The 20,483-nt window shown below is 42.8% G+C and overlaps 1 protein-coding gene across 5 annotated transcripts in view; it reads right to left on the reverse strand.

The window, feature by feature from the left end:
* Nucleotides 1-39: 39 nt before the first annotated feature.
* LOC115105167 (phosphatidate phosphatase LPIN2-like) overlaps nucleotides 40-20,483 on the reverse strand; it is a 41,049-nt gene continuing 20,605 nt past the window's right edge. The window contains exons 2-20 of one of the 5 annotated variants that reach the window (XM_029626853.2): nucleotides 12,266-12,466; nucleotides 10,593-10,688; nucleotides 10,075-10,391; nucleotides 9,742-9,858; nucleotides 9,184-9,319; nucleotides 8,522-8,996; nucleotides 7,819-7,921; nucleotides 7,485-7,672; nucleotides 7,138-7,231; nucleotides 5,873-5,942; nucleotides 5,709-5,792; nucleotides 5,134-5,231; nucleotides 4,573-4,720; nucleotides 4,194-4,342; nucleotides 3,124-3,210; nucleotides 2,459-2,611; nucleotides 1,875-1,989; nucleotides 1,681-1,784; nucleotides 40-1,487 (exon numbers count right to left, since the gene is read on the reverse strand). In XM_029626853.2, the coding sequence (XP_029482713.2) occupies nucleotides 1,343-1,487; nucleotides 1,681-1,784; nucleotides 1,875-1,989; nucleotides 2,459-2,611; nucleotides 3,124-3,210; nucleotides 4,194-4,342; nucleotides 4,573-4,720; nucleotides 5,134-5,231; nucleotides 5,709-5,792; nucleotides 5,873-5,942; nucleotides 7,138-7,231; nucleotides 7,485-7,672; nucleotides 7,819-7,921; nucleotides 8,522-8,996; nucleotides 9,184-9,319; nucleotides 9,742-9,858; nucleotides 10,075-10,391; nucleotides 10,593-10,688; nucleotides 12,266-12,457 (2,871 nt within the window). In that variant the 5' untranslated portion in view covers nucleotides 12,458-12,466 and the 3' untranslated portion in view covers nucleotides 40-1,342. Of the gene's footprint in view, nucleotides 1,488-1,676; nucleotides 1,785-1,874; nucleotides 1,990-2,458; nucleotides 2,612-3,123; nucleotides 3,211-4,193; nucleotides 4,343-4,572; nucleotides 4,721-5,133; nucleotides 5,232-5,708; nucleotides 5,793-5,872; nucleotides 5,943-7,137; nucleotides 7,232-7,484; nucleotides 7,673-7,818; nucleotides 7,922-8,521; nucleotides 8,997-9,183; nucleotides 9,320-9,741; nucleotides 9,859-10,074; nucleotides 10,392-10,592; nucleotides 10,689-12,265; nucleotides 12,479-20,483 lie in introns of those variants that run through there. The other 4 variants (XM_029626852.2, XM_029626854.2, XM_029626856.2 and 1 more) reach the window with 4 other exon arrangements.

Raw genomic sequence — 20,483 nt, forward strand, 5'->3', positions numbered from 1 at the left:
CCAAAACTCACACCCTCATTTACACCAGACATCTGCATGGAATCTTCGAATGTATTTATTCTTGTGGTAACCATTCGTATCCCAAAACACACACTTCAATGTACACGGTGACACAAGCAAAAAGGCATTTTGAGATTGGAAAGAGTGAGAAGTGGGAAATGAATCTCTTAACAGATACACTGATCACGATCCAAGCAGCTGCTGAAAAGAACTACAAATACCAGAGCGTTAGGATGTGTATAACTCTTCCACACAATAGCTCTTTCATAGAAAGAATGACATCTTTACCGAGGAACTCTGCAACACCATCACATACAACAGCCAAACGAGGATGCCAAACTAAACCTAAATATTAGTTCCAAATATACAAGACTAACCCAAGCTATAACAGAAATATATCCAATGAAGAAGAATTCATTTCATAAACATTGTAAAGGTAACCCATAAAATGTCGGCTAAAAGTTTCAACATAATACTGTGATTGTGCTTTCAGTGCAAATTATTCCGTCTCCATCCAAAATCTCCCGTGCTGTGTGTGTGTGAGCAACATCTACACTTTAGAAAGTGCTTCCTTCACCTTTAACCTGACTACAGCTACCTGTCCGTATGTCTTAAACATTGAGCCAGCTCAGATATATTACATCTCTACCAATTAAGACTTGTGCCAGTTCCACTGGCAGCTCAGAGAACAATCTCAGTTAAAGCTTAGCATGCACTGTATAAGTTAAGGCCTTTCCAAGCAGCGTGATTCTCCAAATTAACATCTAACCATATTGCAACAACATAACTGTTATAATTATAAGCAGACTGAACCAAATGAGAAGTGAAAAGTCAGCATTAACACTCAAGCCAAATAATCAACTAACCTTACAACTAAGCTGGCCTTCTTTCTCTCCACATTGTAAGGCTGTACAGTCTGTTAGAATGTATGCCTACGTGTATTATGTGAGGCAGTTCTTATTGATATCTTCACAACGAGTGCTTTTGTACCTGGGGAGCACTAAACAATTGAGTAAGCATCAGTAGACGCATAGTATACAGTCATCAAAGCTGATATTAAGGAAGTGCAAGCAATCACGGAAAGAGCCATGAAAATATTACGCAACACACAATATTGCCTATGCTGATTTGAGGTTGATTTCAAGTGATTTTTTTTTCTCATCCAAAAAACAAAGTTTATCTACCGTACCAAAGTGTCTGTTAATTACTACCTTAATACATGAAAATAATACCACAGCTGTGGGAATTGTCCAATCAGAATCAGGGCAGCTCCTGAAGACCGACTTCAGCGATTGGTTGTCTCAGAGCAGCTCCTCATGACAGACTTCAGCGATTGGTTGTCTCAGAGCAGCTCCTCAAGACAGACTTCATCGATTGGCTGTCTCCAGAAGCAGAAAGAACTGAATTCTGGGAAACTGAAGGTGGCGCTCTGCTCCTTACTGCGTAAAGGAAAAACGTGCTCTACCAGTTCACTCAGTCGGCCGTACCTACATTGAGACAGGCAAGGGGTTAGATAACAGTTACTTACTGACCAAGGTCGGAATTCAAAGACACACGGTCGACAAATGCACCGCACTTGACTTTGAAGGTAATTTACGCCTGAGCCGAATTCCAGCCCAAATACTTCCAAAGAAACCCACACAACTGACATACAGACAAACCTGCAAAGTAGCTACTTACGATGTTTTATTGCCTTTTGATTGCTCTAGGATGAGCTCTCCTTTGGGATTGACTGTGAATATCCGACACACAGGGACACCCACTTGCTTATAGGCAAACACATCCTGAGCCAAAAATGGAAGAGTCATCTTAGCAGTCTCCCTATTTTGACATTCAAAATTAGGTATATAATTACAAGATAAAACAAAGCTTACATTTGTTCGGTTTCCAAAGGCTGCATAGAAGGGATGTGTGTTTGGGTAGAAGAGGTTCTTGATGTCTGTGAGGCATTCAATCTTGAACTTCTCTGGCTTCTTTTCAATTACCTCCCTTTATAGAAGTTTAAAGTAAAATAAAATGCTTGAAATGTAAGCATATTACAAGGCTATTACAATGTTTAAATCAATCCATTTTGCAACACCATCATAACTGTATCAGAGTTTCTAAACCCAGATGCCCAACAGCTTCTACCCCCAAGCCATAAGATGCTGAAAAATTAATCAAATGGCCACCTGGACTGTTTACATTGACCGTCAAAAACAACTGTATATCAAAGGAGTGCCTTTGACATGACGGCCTGCACATGCGCAGTTCGGGGCGAGACAACCGTTAAACCCAATGACGTGTTTCTGCGCATTAACTTAGCTAGGCAACGTCGCCATGACATCACCCATTTCAATTGACCTGATTGCGCATTTCTACTGGAGAAGCAGTTTCTATACATCTTTATACTAAACCATATGACTGTATTACAATAATAAACAGACTGACCAAATGAGAAAGGAAAGGTCCGTTTTACCTATGAAAGGCAGAGAAGAGGCTGCTAGGGGAGAGCATGAGGGGTCCTTGAGGCAGGATGGTACCCCGGTCGTTCACCCAGTGCAGGTACCCTCTGGTCATGTCGGCCATGCCGATGGCCCGCGCCGAACAGTACAGGAACTTGTAGCCATTCCTGAAGACAGTAGACATGCGTACTGAAGTAACTGCAACCTCAACATGCATATAGAGCCTACATTGGATCATTATCCTAGCCACTCACTCGAATTGTTGAGCTACTGGATTTAAAAAAAAAAAATTAAATGTGGAACAAGAATGTGAATAGTCATGCATAAGTGGTGAATGTCAGAAACGGTAGCTCTGGGGCCGTATGTATCAAATGCTTCAGAGTAGGCGAGTTGATTTAAGATCAGTTTCACCTTTCAGATAATAAATAAGAACAGGCTCTATTCAGTCTGGATCGCTGAAGCGTTACAGATTGCGCAATAGAAATGTAAAAGTAATTTCCAATATACACAGTGTTTAACTTGAATGCAGTCGCCGTTAACGTGGGAACATTGCCTTTGCTTTATTTTATTAAAGAGCGCTGAACTTCCGCGATACAGATTGAATAGAGGCCCTAATCCTAGATTAGTACTCTCACTGAGACACTTTACACATACAGCCACTGGCCTGGGACCTACTTACTCATGCACTGAGTGGTAGAGCTTAGCGATGCCTTGATGAGTCCAGTCTTTTCCAAGCTGAGGGAGGATTTGGCCAAACACATCTGACCTAAGAAAATAAGCATTTTGTCAGGCTTCAAAACGAGATTCACCACCTGGAGGAATTAGCTAGTGTGAATGCCTTACAGGATTATAATAATAACTTAAGAACTGATTAATTAACTGTAATCATGATCTGATTACCAGACAGACCTCCAGAACCAAACAAACAAACTGTGAGATTAAAAGATCAGGAGAGGACCTTAATCGAACTCCCTATATAGTGCACTAGTTTTGACCAGGGCCTTATGGTGCACTAAGAGGGGAATAGGGTGCCATTTGAGACACAACCTCAGACAGTAGGAGTTGACATTGAGTGGTGTTACAGGCTTTTGGTTTTTCTCTCAAAGTGAATTTCGAAGGATGGTTCTGTGTGGGTGTGGCACGCTCCGATTGGAATCCTACTTATTGATCAGGATGGGTTGCACTTGTCGTGCTCGTTAGTCAGAAGAGGTTTCACATGTGCTATTTTTTTTAGCTTGTTCTCTTTAAGCTGATGAACAAAGCCTTTTATCTTCGCTCTCCCCTGTTTGGTTGTTTGGCTACACATTTATTTTCAGTCCCTAACCCTAGTGGGTGTCCATGGTTGGTGTGTTAAGACAATAGAGAATGATGGAGGCTTTAAAGTGGCCAAAAAGCCATTTTAGCATGGGTAGAGCCATTGAAGGCTTCTGCCATTTTAAAGTAGTCAACTGGGTGGGGATTCCTATGGGTTCTAGCCTCAATGGCGCTGGCCATGCTATCCCCGACGCTATAATGGCACAGATGTAAAAATGAGTTCTCCATTTCTATGGTTAAGACCCTACTCAAGTTTGCTTGGCCGGCACCCACTTGTATGCCTTTCAGAACCCATTTTAAAACCCCACCTGTTTCGTTTTGGTTGTCCGCGGCTCATGTTTGTACCATTTTTCTGCTGAGTGAAAGTATTTTTGTTTTCTTATTGGGGAATGTAACACTGGTAATGTAGTTCAACAGCATTGAAAGCCACTTTACTTGGTGATGGTGCCGTCGATGTCGGAGATAATGACTTTGTCATCCCAGTTCCACAGGTAAATGGTGCCCTCGCAGCGACACGTGCCCTGGTACTGAGTGGTGATGCTGAAGGTGACGTCATTAGGCCCCTCCCTCAGTTTCAGACTCACCTATGAGAAGACAGAGATGAAGTGGTGCGTGACAGTGACAGCAAGTGGTTTTGCAAATATCTGCTGGGTATTGACAGGTGCTATAATACAGATTAGGAGAGAGGGTGCACTTGCCCCCAAAAGCCTTCAATGGCACTGCCTGAGAAGCCATTATGGCAAGGATGCAGCGATGTGCACTCTGTCCAACTCTGTGGTAATATAACTTCATAAGTTATGAACGAGGCTCTTACTATCTGGTCAGATGAGAGGCGGAGAGACTTCTTGTAGGAGTGTGATCCGGTTGGTGCTGAAATCTCTGTCTGCACACGCTCAGTAGGTGCCAGTGCATTCAGCTCTTTAGATTCTTCATCACTGGAGGAGTCTGCTGCTGCTTTCTGCCTGCATTCCAAATAACAACAACCTCATTTCAATATCAGACTTCCTAAAAACAGTCTAAGGTTAAACTAATAGGAGTAAAGATGAGTGAGTAGTTACTCAAAATAAACCCCCAGAACTTGTATATGTTGCCACTAGAGGGCAGTGTCCCAACAATCTCAATTGTCATTCAGCTTCATTTACTACTGAAAGACAAAATGCTGATGAGACTTCTAAACCGGGTGCCTCATGCATGTTCTCAGGGGCACTTCCGATGGGTCACTGTTTTCCCAGAGCTAATCCAGTTTGTCATTTGTTGGTGTCAAGAATATGGGTGAGGAGGGTGACGTCAGTGTGTGACTAATTGGGCTTCCCCTTGTGAAACAATGCCAGGGCTGGTGGTGGGGGACAGACAGGGTGGTGCTGGGCTGACTCACTGTGGGACTGCTGGACTTTGTTGATCAAGGACAGGGCTCTCTGTGTCTCTGTGTGTCTCTGACAGGGACTCCTGTCTGTCCAGCTTGGCCTCTGAAGACTGGCGAGAGGAGCAGACATTAATTATCCCATAACGGAACATCATATCAACATTGATTTGAGTATTTATATAATGATTTAGTGTAATTACTGCCCATTTTTACATTAAACAACTCCTTCCTATATGCAGTACAATGAGCACATGGTTCTCCTCATTCTGACTTGATTAGGCTCATTTACAATGGAAATTAAAACAAATCCAATGCGATTCACATGGAAACTATTTCCTGCCCACACAGAGGCATGAAGAAAAAGGGGGAACACCAACAACCATCTGTTCAAGTTGACGAAGCATAGAATCCAGAAAGTAGTTCAGCTAGGGTCAATTTCACTATGAGAACTACAGAGTATCAATACCAGTGGACCTAAAGCGTACTGCAAGAACACCCAAATGGCACCCTATTCCCTATGTAGTACGCTCATTTTGATCAGAACCCCTATATAGGGAATAGGGTGAAATTTGGGATGCATTTCCTACCTGTTTGACGCTGCTCTTCCTCCAGAACCACCAGCGGCCAGACTTCTTAGGCATCTTCTCCTTCACCCACGCCTCCTCTGTGGCCTGAGATTAAGTATTTATGAGTACACGCACAGAATGTTTAAGTTATAACATACATTTCTAATGCATAACTTGTGATCTACCTTGGGCAGGTTCTTCTGGAAAGCTTGCATACTCAGTATCAACGGAGCTGCCAATGTCCAGTTGTAATATCTGTAAAAAAAAAAAATATATAGATGGAAATAAATATTAAACAGTACAGTACCAGTCAAAAGTTGTAAACATTTGAAAACATCAAAACTATGAAACATAAAAACTATGAAATAACACATATGGAATCATGTAGTAAGCAAAAGGGTGTTCAAGTGTAAATATATTTTATATCTGAGATTATTCAAAGTAGCCACCCATTGACTTGATGACAGCTTTGCTCAGTGTGTAAATATACACACTGAACACAAATATAAATGCAAGGCAACATGTGTTTGTCCCATGTTTCATGAGCTGAAATAAAAGATCCCAGAAATTTTCCATACGGACAAAAAGCTTATTTCTCTCAGATTTTGGTCACAAATTTGTTTACATCCCTGTTAGTGAGCATTTCTCCTTTGACAAAATAATCCATTCACCTGTCAAGTCTGGCATATCAAGAAGCTGATTAAACATTTCCTCATATGAACTGTAATCTCAGTGATCTTAGAAATTGTCGCATTTTGCATTTATATATATATATATGGCGTGTATAAAACACAATATTGAGTTGCACCCCCTTTTTCTCTCAGAACGGCCTCTATTCGTCGGGGCAAGGACTACAAGGTGTCGATAGCGTTCCAAAGGGATGCTGGCCCATGTTGACTCCAATGCTTCCCACAGTTGTGTCAGATTGGCTGGATGTCCTTTGGGAGGGGGACCATTCTTGATACACACAGGAAACTTTTGAGCGTGAAAAACCCAGCAGCGTTGCAGTTCTTGCCACACTCAAACCAGTGCGCCTGGCAACTACTACCATACCCCATTCAAAAGCACAAATCTTTTGTCTTGTCCATTCACCCTCTGAATGGCACACATACACAATCCATGTCTGAATTACCGCAAGGCTTACAAATCCTTCTTTAACCTGTCTCCTCCCCTTCATCTGCACTGATTGAAGTGGATTTAACTAGTGACATCAATAGCTTTCACCTGGATTCACCAGGTGAGTCTATGTCATGGAAAGAGCAGGTGTTCTTAATGTTTTGCAAACTAAGTCCATATAAAGTATATTGTATGTGTGTAATAAAAATAATTGTGATAAGTTTCAAGTTCAAGGAAATCTAATTGTGATCTTCTGTTCAAAATGTCATAGTCTAAGAATTAGTACAATGTAGTAAGATGAATTAGTATGAGTATGACGGCTGTAACGACTCACCGGTTTGAAATTCTAACCACCAAATTGGGATTGTCAATAATTGCTGGATTTTCAGCAAATTCGTGATATGTGATGATGTGCTCCATGAATTTCTCTGCAATAAAAAAAAATCAAAGCATTTGCATCCCTATTATCATAAGTCATATTATTATTTGTGGCATTAGTGAGTAATAGTGTACCAGTTTATGATTTGCGTACTTATCAAGGTCCTAGGCTACATCCCAAATGGAACCTATTCCCTACAGGCCCTGGTCAAATGCAATGCATTATACTAGGGAATAGGGTGCACTTTGGGAAACAGCACTTGTCACTATAATGTAACACTTACACAGAGTAGGAAACCTTACCTTTGGAGATTTCAGAGTTCTCTCCGACTCCTCCACAGAGAGACAGGGTGACATCTGGTAGATCCCCAGCCGAGTCAGACAGACAATCGGTCCCGCTGTCGGCCGCTGCACTGCCCACAGACTGGGGAGACTGGGACCCATCGCGCCGGCCCACCTCTACCCAGTGCTTAGGGACCGCCTCGGACTCACTGCAACACACAGAAATAACCACAGACTGATCAGTCACTACAACAGAATACAGGCCCTCGTCAAAAGTAGTGCACTATAAAGGGAACGGGGTGCCTATAAAGGGAATAGGGCTACAATACATGCGATGAAAGACATGATGAGTTACCTCTTGGGACCTAAGTAGCGTGCAACAATATCAGGCTCCATAGCGTTCAGGTCATCCAGGTAAATATCCTCAGGACCCTGGTGTTGACTCCTCTTTCTCACACCTTCGTCACAGAGAAACCGTCAACATTCACAAAAACCATCAACGTTCACATTCTTATAAACCATTCACAAATACTGTTGTTCACCTTTTTCACTTCTGGGAAATCTCTAAGCATTCTGTAAAGCCCCATTCAGCCGGAGGGTACATCCTAAATGGCACCCTATTGCCTATTATAGCACACTACTTTTTACCAGAGCCCTATGGGTCCTGGTCAAAAGTAGTTAATTATATTGAGAATAGGGTGCCATTTGAGACACAGCCTGAGAGGCAAGTAAGAACTTCCCAGACCTCAAAGCAAACCACTTCCTTCCTGTTATTGTATTCTAATAAAACACTGCTCTACCAAACACTGTCTGGGTGTAACGTTAGTCAATAACACTGTCTGAGCTCATGAATAAGTAATTTCCTCTCTGTTGCCATCACACCATTCTGAAGTGACAACGCTATGGGGTTCTTAAAATAGGGGACACAATATCAAATAGGGGACATAAAGGTCCTGTGAAGACTTGGTTCATGCCAGCTGTCATGGACAACAGAGGGCTATACTTTAGATGTGGTTTCTTAAATAAGCTTGGTTGCTTTTACTCTGCACAATTAGTACCTCTCCTCTTGGACGGGGAGTCAGTCTTGGAGCCAATGGGCCCCAGGTCCCCAGCCATGCGGCTGGCCCCACAGGCAGCAGAGCCACTGTCCCTCCGGCTGGAACCAAGCACACTGGGGGGAGTGGAGGTCCAACGAGCCCTACGCTCAGGCTTGGGCAGAAGGGGGGTGGGATAGGGATCTGCTGTGAGAGCACCTAGCTCTAGTTTGAGGGGACACGGTTCAGGTTGGGGGGGACAATGGGTTTCAGATAGAGAGTCGGGTGGGTGGTGTTTGGAGCTATGGAGGGCACTTTGTTTGGGAGTCCGGGGTTCTGGTTTGACGATGGCAGGTCCACACAAAGGGTCCAGAGTGTTGTGGATGCCCCCTGCCTCCACCCCCATGGCCTCAGAGCTGAAGATGACCCTGAAGTGGGTGCTCTCTGATGGAGTTATAGTTACCGTCTTAGTCAGCTCCGAGCGCTCTTTCTTACAGACCTGGACAAAGAGAGCCAATATGAAATAAGTGGGTATGGGTATATTCATGTCATGACAATTCTGGCATGTTTCCATCTCTGAGATGGAGGACATACAGTCTATACTTCCCAAATGGCACCCTATTCCCAAAAGTTGCGCACTATATAGGGAATAGGGTGCCATTTGAGAAGCAAGACCCAGGCCTTACCCTGGTCGATTCTGGGAACTCTCCCCAGGACCACTGCATGTGTGACTCTGCTCTGAGCATGCTCTCTGATGACTTCACCATCAGCTCAGAGTCGCTCTTTGGAGACATGGGCTCGGACAGGGATCTTGAGGATCTGCTGAAATCAACAACAAAAAAACTCCCAATACATTCACTTTGAACACAAGAGGACATGTATACACAGCTCCACAGGCCTATTTTACATTTGTCGTAGCACTTCAATTTAAATCTACCTAGGGGCAGGATTGACAGCAAGGCATGTTTACAGAGCAGCAAACTGGACAGCCGGCAACACACCTTTTAAGGTCATTTTTGCTTGAGCCAACATCACGTCAGAGACATTGCGCCTTTAAAAGGTGCATTGACGGTTGTCCAGGGCGCTGCCCCACAACGTGCCTTGGATTGACTCCCCAGCCCTAGTATCGATTTTGTCAAATCCTAAGAAACCAAAAATCTCTAATGATCCTGTCTGTGTGTATGATCTGTGTAAATATTTGAATAAGAAGTTAATAAGTGACTGACTGACTGAGGGGGTCATACCTGAGGCTGCTGCCGGTAGACCAGTCTCCATCAGAGAAAGGATATCTGTCCAGAGAGTGGAGGGTGGGGTGCTGCCTGTTTTCCACTGTATCCTTCACTGTAGAGAACGAAGAGGCCCTGAGGAGGTAAAGAACATCACACCATCAACCGCAGGGTTAACACTAAACACTATGCAGAGCAGACCCACCCAGACCCAGAATACATACCAAATGGCACCCTATTCCCTACATACAGTAGTGCACTACTTTTGACCAAGGCCCATAGGCCAAACGCAGTGCACTATGTAGGGAATAAGGTGCCATTTTGTAGGTACCCCAACTTCCATGGATTTACCTGCTGTTGTTGTGTGTGCCACCGTGCTCATCGTCTGAGCTCAGCTCACAGACCTCCTCCCCACAAGCAGTAGGGGTCTGTTGCTCCTCCTTCCGGGGATCTGCTTTGTGCTTCCTCCTGCGTCTCTTCTTCTTTTTCCCTGCTGTGGTGCTGGGGGGGAGGAGGGTGGCAGAGGAGGAGGCTGGGTCCTCTGAGCACCCCTGAGGGGGCTGCAGCACAACCTCCAGACCCGACCCTCCAGCTCTAGACTCTCTGCCCCTCCACAGAGCCTCCTCTGTCGGGATGGGCGAAGTCACAAGGTGGGCAGGGACGATCTCCTGGGACGGGGTGACAAAAAGAGAGATGAGTCACAAGTTTACGTTATAGAATGCATCCCCAATGGCACCTTATTCCATACATAGTGCACTACTTTAGATCAAAATAAGTGCATTTTTGGGGGAATAGGGTGCCATTTGGGATACATAGTCAGTAATAAGCTGTGTCAACAGTGGTTGACCAATAAAATAAAATAAACTCACATTATGCTGCTCCGTTTCCTGAACAAAGAAGGCCTCTCCGTTGTCCCCCAGCTTCATGTGCAGCTCCACTGGTTCTCCATTGATCTCAATGTCAATCTGTAGAGGTAATGGAAAGGTCAGCCACCGATTTATGGAGGAACTCTGGGGCCATAGGTATCAAGGATCTCAGACCAGAAGTGCTGATTTAGGATCAGTTTTGCCCATAAGCTTACATGGACAGGGGGGGCACTCCTATTCGGTGCTTGATATACTGTATACAGCCCGTAGTCTACTAACTGGAAGATGCAACTGAATTAATAGGCGAAACTGACGTTTAACTGAGGCCTGGTAACCACATGAGAAGGTATGACTGTGAATTTATCAAATCTCAAAACAACACTTTACAATAACGTCCAGTAACAAACCAAGGCATTCATAAACAAACAGCTTCCACAAAATGTTATAGTGTGCTTGCTTAATTCAGCAAGACCACTCTAGATATTGGGCATAGGCCTACTTCTTATTATTGTGTGCTTGCAAGCTCAAAATAACACTTTTTTTTTGTTTGTTTTAGGCTAACACTATGCTATGGTTCCTGAATGCAAACTGGGCCAACAGATGATGACCTGCCTACAGTACATCATAGTGTTTACTGTTAAGCTTAATGGGATACTTTGTGATTTTGGTAATGAGGCCCATTATCTACTTCCCCAGAGTCAGATGAACTCATGGATACCATTGGGATGCAGACAGAGTATTAATGGTCTGTTTCTGTAAAGAGAATAAAGAGACACTTGACTCGAGAGATATGCGATGAGGGGAAATGTTTTCTGTCCATCAATAATGCAACCTGTGGAGTAGCTATACGAGTTTCAAAAAGGATCTTATAAAAAAAATAGCACCATCAACAAATCCACTACCTGATGCTGGGTCAATCCTCCCACACTGTTTCATTACATTCCTCTCTGTACTGTATAAAAGGCCAGCTCTCCTCTTCGCTATGCAGAGGCAAATCTAAAATTGGGTTGCCATAGTGACTGAGGCTAACGGCAGCAGAAGCAGTAGAGAGGTGTTCCTGCCAGCATCCCAAATGGCATCTTATTCCCTATTTCGTGCACTACTTTTGACCAGAGCCCTAATGGACCCTGGTCAAAAGTAGTGCACTAAATAGGGAACAGGGTGCCATTTGGGATACTAGCCGCAGTGTCTCAGGGATGGTGAGCTAGCCTGGTTGTCCTCCCCCTATTCACTCTCCGCTCTCAGGAGGAAGGTTAATACCTGGATCTGTGTCAGGCAGAAGCACCTCCACACAGCAATATGAAAGGGCCATAATTGCATGCCAGTTATGCATGTGACAGAGGGTAACAAAGACATGCAACCCTGTCATACTAAACTGCCATGACAGACCTGGGCAAAGGTTGTCGACATCAAGCGGCCAAAGATAATGGGGAATACAGCAACAAGGTATGCATCCCAAATAGCACACTATTCCTAATACATTGTATCACTTTTAACCAGTCTCATGGGCCCTGGTCAAATGTAGTGCACTGTATGAGGAAATAGGGTGCCATTTGGGACATATGGGGGTGAGGTCATCCTTGGCCATGTGCGTTATGCTTACAGTTTGAGGAAGCTCTGTTTGACTATACCCCCAACCCTCTCATTCTCTCTTCCTCAGTTATCCACAAACTCACCACTTTCTCCTTGGAGCGCAGCACGCCAAGTTTCCCGAAGCGTACATGGAAGGGGGAGCAGTGGAAAGTCCCGTCAGGCTGTCTGACCACCACCACGTCAATGCAGCCGGAAAGCGTGGCCTGGTTGATGCCCTTATACAGCTCCTTCACAGTCACCAGCACCTGGCCTGCCAGCTGGCCCACGTAGTTCATGGTGTCTACCTGTGGATCACACTGCCAGTAGTGAAGATCAAATTATTTATTGTTGTCTGATGTCCAGTCCTCTCTGAGTTGAAGGGGTAAAATGGCTGGGCCATTCTTGGGAGATTGTCAATTGGTTTTGATAACTCCACTGTCCTCTCCTCCTTTGAAAAATGGCAATGGTAATTGACGAGAGGAAACGTGGAAACAAATGCACTTATATGAAATGAGAATGTGTGAAGTGGTAATAATTCATTTTAGAGTTAAAAGGACAATTACCATATTGTTTTTAAATGTGTGCATGCTTTTCTCCGAGAAAAAAAACCAGCTGATTCAAGGGGGTGTGGCAGATTTCAGCTGAGGAGACTCCACGGGAGGAAGCAATCGAGGACAGAGGCAGACTCCTCCGTTCACCTAATAACGATAGACACTTGTCGAGCACTCAACCACTTATCGGTTTCCAGGTCACGGAGGAGAGATGACGGAAGACTCGAGGAGAGGACGGTTTTTTTCCTAAACGAGAATCTCCCCTTGATTCAAAAGGGTCATCATCATCATCATTTGAAAGCTATCAGGTCAAAAGTTTAAGGATCTAAGGTCAGCCAATCACAAGACATGGTAATCTCTGTTGCCGAGTAGATCCAGGAAACAAAGCTTGCGTACCATAAACCCATCAATCTATGAGTTGCAGGAAATACAGTGATGATTCACACAGTGTAACGTGACGACTTTCATTTACCACAAACGCAGACGAGAAAGACAAAGCACAAGAGAACAGAGCCATGCTGCAACCACTGCCAGTTGAGGGGAAAGGAAACTAGAATCTCACTGTCTGAACACAAAAGTTTCAAACGATCAGAGCAGTTGAACCAAGTTGAATGGAACATCTGAAAACAAATAGAGAAATAAAAATAAAATGTTGTTCTGAAAGAACATTTCAGATTCAGCAGGGGATTTTGGGCTCCCGAGTGGTGCAGCGGTCTAAGATGCAACACTAAAGTCCCTGGTTCGAATCCTGACTGAATCACATCCGGCCGTTGATTGTGAGTCCAATAGGGCGGTGCACAATTGGCCCAGCGTCGTCCGGGTTTGGCCGTCATCGTAAATAAGAATTTGTTTCCTAATGGACTTGCCTAGTTAAATTAAATAAAAATTCGTGTGTAAAGACCATGTTAGCTAGGCCTAATGTATTGGTAAAAAGTCCCCAATTCTGTAGAGGAAAATGGGACCAAACACTGGCTGCGGTTACTGCTGCGGTTACTTACAGATTCACGTTTAAAAGGACATTACACTTACAAATCAACATATGTTTTCAGACCTCCAAAGTGCTCTAATGTCAAGCTGCAATCACATCCCAAGACATTGGTTGTGTAGATCCAGTTATGTACCTTCACCCCAAATGAATGGAAAAGATCAGCACTGAATAACTTTCCTGCTATTGGGACACTGACTCAACTAACCTTGTTGTTCCGGAGGTCCCTAAACACAGAGGGTCTGTCCCATTTCCTTCTATGGCAGTGCTGCATTCAGAATCAGATCACACCAGCAGCATGATGGCTGGGGCCCAGGCCAGGTTCCCATTGGTCACCATATGCATTGCCAATGGCACACTATTCCCTAAATAGTGCACTAGTTTTGACCAGGGACCAAAGCAGGACTCTACATTGCTACCATTTTAAGGGACATACGCTCCTGAAGATTTTGCTTTGCTACCTGGAACTTTTATGTGGGAGCACCAGTGCCCCTAGAAAATAAATCACCAAGGTAAAAATGGTTGTAATGATTTCTTCGCTGTCCCACAGCCTCAGTAGTACATGAACATGTGGTGACACAGAAAGAAAGGGAGAGCTTCTGTAGGAGATGAGCTTGAAATGTAGCTAGGATTCATATTGGCTGAGCCAATGTAGGCTGTTTTTTTGTGTAAGCTATATTTTGTTATTGTGTTACTTTAGTTTATTTGGTAAATATTTTCTTAACTCTTTCTTGAACTGATTGTTGGTCAAGGGCTTGTAAGTAAGCATTTCACAGTAAGGTCTACACCTGTTGTATTCGGCGCATGTGAAGTTTGATAAAGTTTGATATGATTTGATAGCTCATTATAAAATCTAAAATACTTTTTTCTGGTGTTCCTAAACTCTATTATGTTATTGCTGGATATCCTTATTTTAAAAAATGCAATATGCAGTTACTACTAGAGGCCAACCAATTATGATTTTTCAACGCCGATACCGATTATTGGAGGACCAATAAAAAAAACAAATACCGATCAAAATCTGCCAATTTTTTAAATATATTCTTTTTAATATATATTTGTAATAATGACAATTACAACAACGCTGAATGAACAATGAACACTTATTTTAACTTAATATAATACATAAATCAAATCAATTTAGTCTCAAATAAATAATGAAACATGCTCAATTTGGTTTGGAGAAGAAAGTAAAAGTGCAGTATGTGCCATGTAAAAAAACTAATGATTAAGTTCCTTGCTCAGAACATGAGAACATATGAAGGCTGGTGGTTCCTTTTAACATGAGTCTTCAATATTTCCAGGTATGAAGTTTTTGATTGTAGTTATTATAGGACTACTTCTCTCTATACCATTTGTTTTTCATTATTCTTTTACTATTGGATGTTCTTATAGGCACTATAGTATTGCCTGCCTAATCTCGGGAGTCGATAGTTTGTCATAAACAGCGCTGTGTTTCAAGAATTGTGAAAAACTGCTGGCAAACGGAGGAAAGTGCGGGTTTTAATGAACGCTTACGAGCCTGCTGCTGCCTACCACCGCTCAATCAAATCATAGCCTTAATTATAACATAATAAACACACAGAAATATGAGCCTTAGGTTATTAATATGGTGAAATCCAGAAACGATCATTTCGAAAACAAAACTTTTATTCTTTCAGTGAAATACGGAACCGTTCCGTATTTTATCAAACGGGTGGCAACCCTAAGTCTATTGCTGTTACATTGCACAACCTTCAATGTTATATCATAATTATGTAACATACTGGCAAATTAATTCCGGTCTTTGTTCGTAAGAAATGGTCTTCACACAGTTCGCAACGAGCCAGCTGCATAAACTTAAACTGCTGCATATACCTGGACTCTAATTTATTTAACCTTTATTGAACTAGGCAAGTCAGTTAAGAACAAATTCTTATTTTCAATGACGGCCTAGGAACAGTGGGTTAACTGCCTTGTTCAGGGGCAGAACAAGAGAATTTTACCTCAGGGATTCAATCTTGCAACCTTCCAGTTACTTGTCCAACGCTCTAACCACTAGGCTACCTGCCGCCTCATGCTTACACTGATCGCAAGAGAAGTGACACAGTTTCAGGCACCGATTACATGCAACGCTGGACAAGCTAGTTAAATTAGTAATATCATCAACCATGTGTAGTTAACTAGTGATTATGTTAAGATTGCTCTTTTTTTATGAGATCATTTTAATGCTAGATAGCAAATTACCAGGGCTCCTTGCTGCCTGCACTCGCATAATAGGTGGTCAGCCTGTCACGCAGTCTCCTCGTGGATTGCAATATAATCAGCGTCCAAACATGCTGATTACCGATTGTTATGAAAACTTGAAATCTGCCGTTCTAATTAAATCGGTCTAGTTACCACATCCATTTTTGTTTTAACTCAAAAACATATGACATAAACCCATAAATGCCCAATGAGCTTATTTAAACTGTGGTATCCCAACAGAAGCTAAATATAACCTTGTTTTACCAATGTTTGTAAACAAAGTCAAATGTAAACAAACACAGTGTAGCCTCAAAATATGTTTAAACTATAATGTTGATATCATGGAGGGTCAGTCCTTGCATCATCCAAAGCTCTTTCTATGAATTTGAGTGCCTTTACATTTCTCACCGCCCCATCCCTTAACCTTTAACTAAACAGTCGTGGGGAATTGCTTTGTTGTTGTTTCAACTACAGATTGCCGCTTTAATAGCTAACAGTTTTCATGGTGTTATTAAATGTTTCTTTGTGTAAGCCTACATTTTCCAACTTAGGAGCACAAGTGCTCAAACCATGCCTTGTGTGTGGGGTGTAGTGTAGTGTGTGTGTGTGTGTGTGTGTGTGTGTGTGGTGTGCAATAGAGCAAAGATGGGACTGCATAGGAAAATTCTGTGTGCTCAAACCATGAAATGTGTGCATGAAATGTTTGCATGCTCAAACCATGCCTTGTGTGTGTGGTTTGGTGTGCAGTAGAGCAGAGATGGGACTCAAGGAAAATGTTGTCTAAGCTCTCTTTGTTCACATGGTGTGTGGTGATAATAGAAGACCACAAACATTTAAATCCTCACAAACTCAGAGGCCAACCAAGCTGACTGTGAATGTGGGCATTAGAATACAAGGCTACTTCTTCTCAAAGCTTGCAACCCTACTTAGAATGCATTAGGTGTGATCTAGTTCACACTGACTGAGGAGGTAGGTTGGTAGTGAATGCCTTTCTCGCCCACATTCAGACTTAAGCGAGGCTCACAGTCAAGGAACAACACAGTTTTACTTCCAATCTGGGGCCGTAGATATCAAGCGTCTCAGAGTGTTGATTTGGGATCAGTTTTGATTTTAGATTACAATGAATAAGATGGACAGGACAGGGGGAGCTGAGCTGATCAACACTTCTACTCTGAGAAGCTTGATGCATATGTAATTGAAGTGTAGCTATGAACTGCCCGTAGCAAACGTCAATAATTTATTATTGTCTGATGTCCAATCCTCACTGAGCTGATGGGATAAAATGGCTGCCTATTGTATTGCTGAGCAAAGGGATGGGCCATTCTTGGGAGATTCTCAATTGGTTAGGTTAACTCCTCTGTCCTCCGTCCTCTCCTCCTTTGAAAAAGGTCAAGGGTAATCGAGGAGAGGAAACGTGGAAACAAATGCACTTATATGAAATGAGAATCCCAAAATATACATGTAAATTGGAAATAATTAATTTTAGAGTTAAAAGGATAACTAACATAGTTTTTAAATGTGTGCTGCTTTTCTCCTCCAAGAAAACAGCTGATTCAAGGGGGTGTGGCAGATTTCATCTGAGGAGATTCCACGGGAGGAAGCAATCGAGGACAGAGGCAGACTCCTCCGTTCACCTAATAACGATAGACACTTGTCGAGCACTCAACCACTTATCGGTTTCCAGGTCACGGAGGAGAGATGACGGAAGACTCGAGGAGAGGACGGTCTTTTTCCTAAACAAGAATCTCCCCTTGATTCAAAAGGGTCATCATCATCATCATTTGAAAGCTATTTTTATTTTACCTTTATTTAACTAGGCAAGTCAGTTAAGAACAAATTCTTATTTTCAATGACGGCCTAGGAACAGTGGGTTAACTGCCTGTTCAGGGGCAGAACGACAGATTTGTACCTTGTCAGCTCGGGGATTTGAACTCGCAACCTTCCGGTTACTAGTCCAATGCTCTAACCACTAGGCTACCCTGCTAGATCTAGGAAACAAAGCTTGCGTACCATAAACCCATCAATCTATGAGTTGCAGGAAATACAGTGATGATTCACACAGTGTAACGTGACGACTTTCATTTACCACAAACGCAGACGAGAAAGACAAAGCACAACAGAACAGAGCCATGCTGCAACCACTGCCAGTTGAGGGGAAAGGAAACTAGAAATTGAATCTCACTCTGTCTGAACCCAAAAGTTTCAAACGATCAGAGCAGTTGAATCAAATTGAATGGAGAATGGAACGTCTGAATTCATATTATACGGGATCTGTAAAAACCATGTTAGCTAGGACTAATGTATTGGTAAAATGTCCCCAATTCTGAGAGGAAAATGGGACCAAACACAAATCTCTAGATGTGGCTGCGGTTACTTACAGATTCACGTTTAAAAGGAGATCACATTTACAAATCAACATGTTTTCAGACCTCCAAAGTACTCTAACGTCAAGATGCAATCACATCCCAAGACATTGGTTGTGTAGATCCAGTTATGTACCTTCACCAAACACAAATCTCTTGATGTGGCTGCGGTTAAAGCAACACAAAAACATGTTTATCAGAGAGATGGAAAAGTTACTAACGTTAGCATATGGGGTTACGATGAGCATTTGGACATAGACAAACACTCCATCCTCAGATGGCAGCGGTAACCAGGTCTAGTTGCTGAGCCTTTATTTGCACACGTGCTACCAATTAAGGCGGATCGACAGTCAGTGTCCCAGCTGGCAGAGTCATGAGGCTGCTGGCTTTTGTTGAAGCCTTTTGTTTGTTTGAGTCTTTAGTTTCGGCATGCCTTTTTGTATTTTTTTTTCTTAACATCAGAGGATAAATAATTAAATACTGGACTGAAACAGAATCTTTACGCAGTGCATGTTTGGCTTAGTCTAACCAAACACAGTGACAAAGCCATAGCCCTAACGTTATTCAAACTTCAACAACCGGCAATCAAACTTGTCAAGGCACTGAAAGAAAAAGCACCCTGCCTGCAAAAACCCCCAATGTCATCTTAAATCTCAACACTGTACATTCCTCTCTAGGTTTCGTCATTCTAGGGTTTTTCCTGTCCACTGTGCTTTCGCTTTTGCTTTGGGGTGTGGCTGTGACTGGATCTGCTCATTAGACAGGTCCAGTGATGATTTTAGCATGTACATCTTGGTGGGGCAAACTCAAAAATGTTTTTGGGGATGCATGCCAGCAAAGCCACTACACAACACTAAACAATACATTAATTGCACTATAACACAAACGGTGCCCACAAACTGTTAGGGCCTACATAAAACTGTCCCAACAGCAGTCCCAACACCTTACCACTGCTACACCTGGCTTTCAGCGGAGCCTTGTCTGGCAATGAAAAAGTTAATTCAGCCTCATTTAATACCTTTTTAAAATGGATAGCTGAAATGGCTGACTTGCTTAAACAAATGTGGTTTCCACTGACCATTGAGATGTACAAACTATGGAATAAGGAAACGATGAAAGGATAAGAGGCAATCCGTCATTTTGATTAAGACATTAATGAGCGAGCTAAGACGGACGTAGTCAATATAACTATTTGTTTAGCACTATTGAAATGCAGTGATAGAATTCAGAACATGGGTCGTTCTTACAGTATTCTCCCTGTACACCAAGTCAAAACCGTAGGATAAATAAAGGGGTCATATATGCAGACAATGAAAGCTCTTACAATATTTGATGATTACATTTCTCCAAAACAGGCTGTAGGCTACATATGCGCCACAAAGTCAGAACAGCAGGCTAAATTATGAAGGGGAAAGGGACCAAATGATTGGGGTGAGGCACATGGGATACTAACAGCTTACCTCACAACATACACTTAGTACTACTTTCTAAGCTACAGTATACATATATACCTTGTATATTACATAATTCATGCAGCAGCATACAAGACATTTTTGGACAGTTGTGCTGTGCTCACGTGAACAGGAAGGTGGCACAACGGTCTTTCTTGTGGGCAAATTTTGTCATCAAAGTCTGGCATTCTCTGGATTTATGGTGCTTTCAAAACAACTAGAAAATCTGAAATAAACAAGGTTGAATCATGACATCAGTGATCTTCACGTCGGAGCTCTAGAAAGAGGCCCAAGTTCCCGACTTGGATTTCCGAGTTATTTTCCCAGTCGGAGCTAGTTTTTTCCCCCAGAGTTACCTGTTGTCTTGAACTCACTGAAGTCTGAGATTTCCCAGTTGTTTTGAAAGCAGTAGAAGTCTGGATTGACAGCATGGCCAATGTATTCAACCTTTTCTGGACCATGGCATTGCATGTGAATGTTTATCCTTTTAAGCTTGGAAAAGAGAGTTTTAAATCCAGACTTGGACTACACACCCTCTCCACCGAATAGCAGGGGAAGCAAAAAAGTGATGGCTTGCAACGCATGCAGTTAGTCACTGATTCCTACCAACCACTCATTGTTGAATTTGCGATTTCCAACTTGGTGTTTAACCTCTCTAGGCTAGGGGGCGGTATTTTCACGTCCGGATGAAAAGCGCGCCCAAAGTAAACTGCGTGCTACTCAGACCCAGGAGCTAGGATATGCAT

The sequence above is a fragment of the Oncorhynchus nerka genome, linkage group LG22 (genome assembly GCF_034236695.1).
Source record: "Oncorhynchus nerka isolate Pitt River linkage group LG22, Oner_Uvic_2.0, whole genome shotgun sequence".
Classification (NCBI taxonomy): domain Eukaryota; kingdom Metazoa; phylum Chordata; class Actinopteri; order Salmoniformes; family Salmonidae; genus Oncorhynchus; species Oncorhynchus nerka.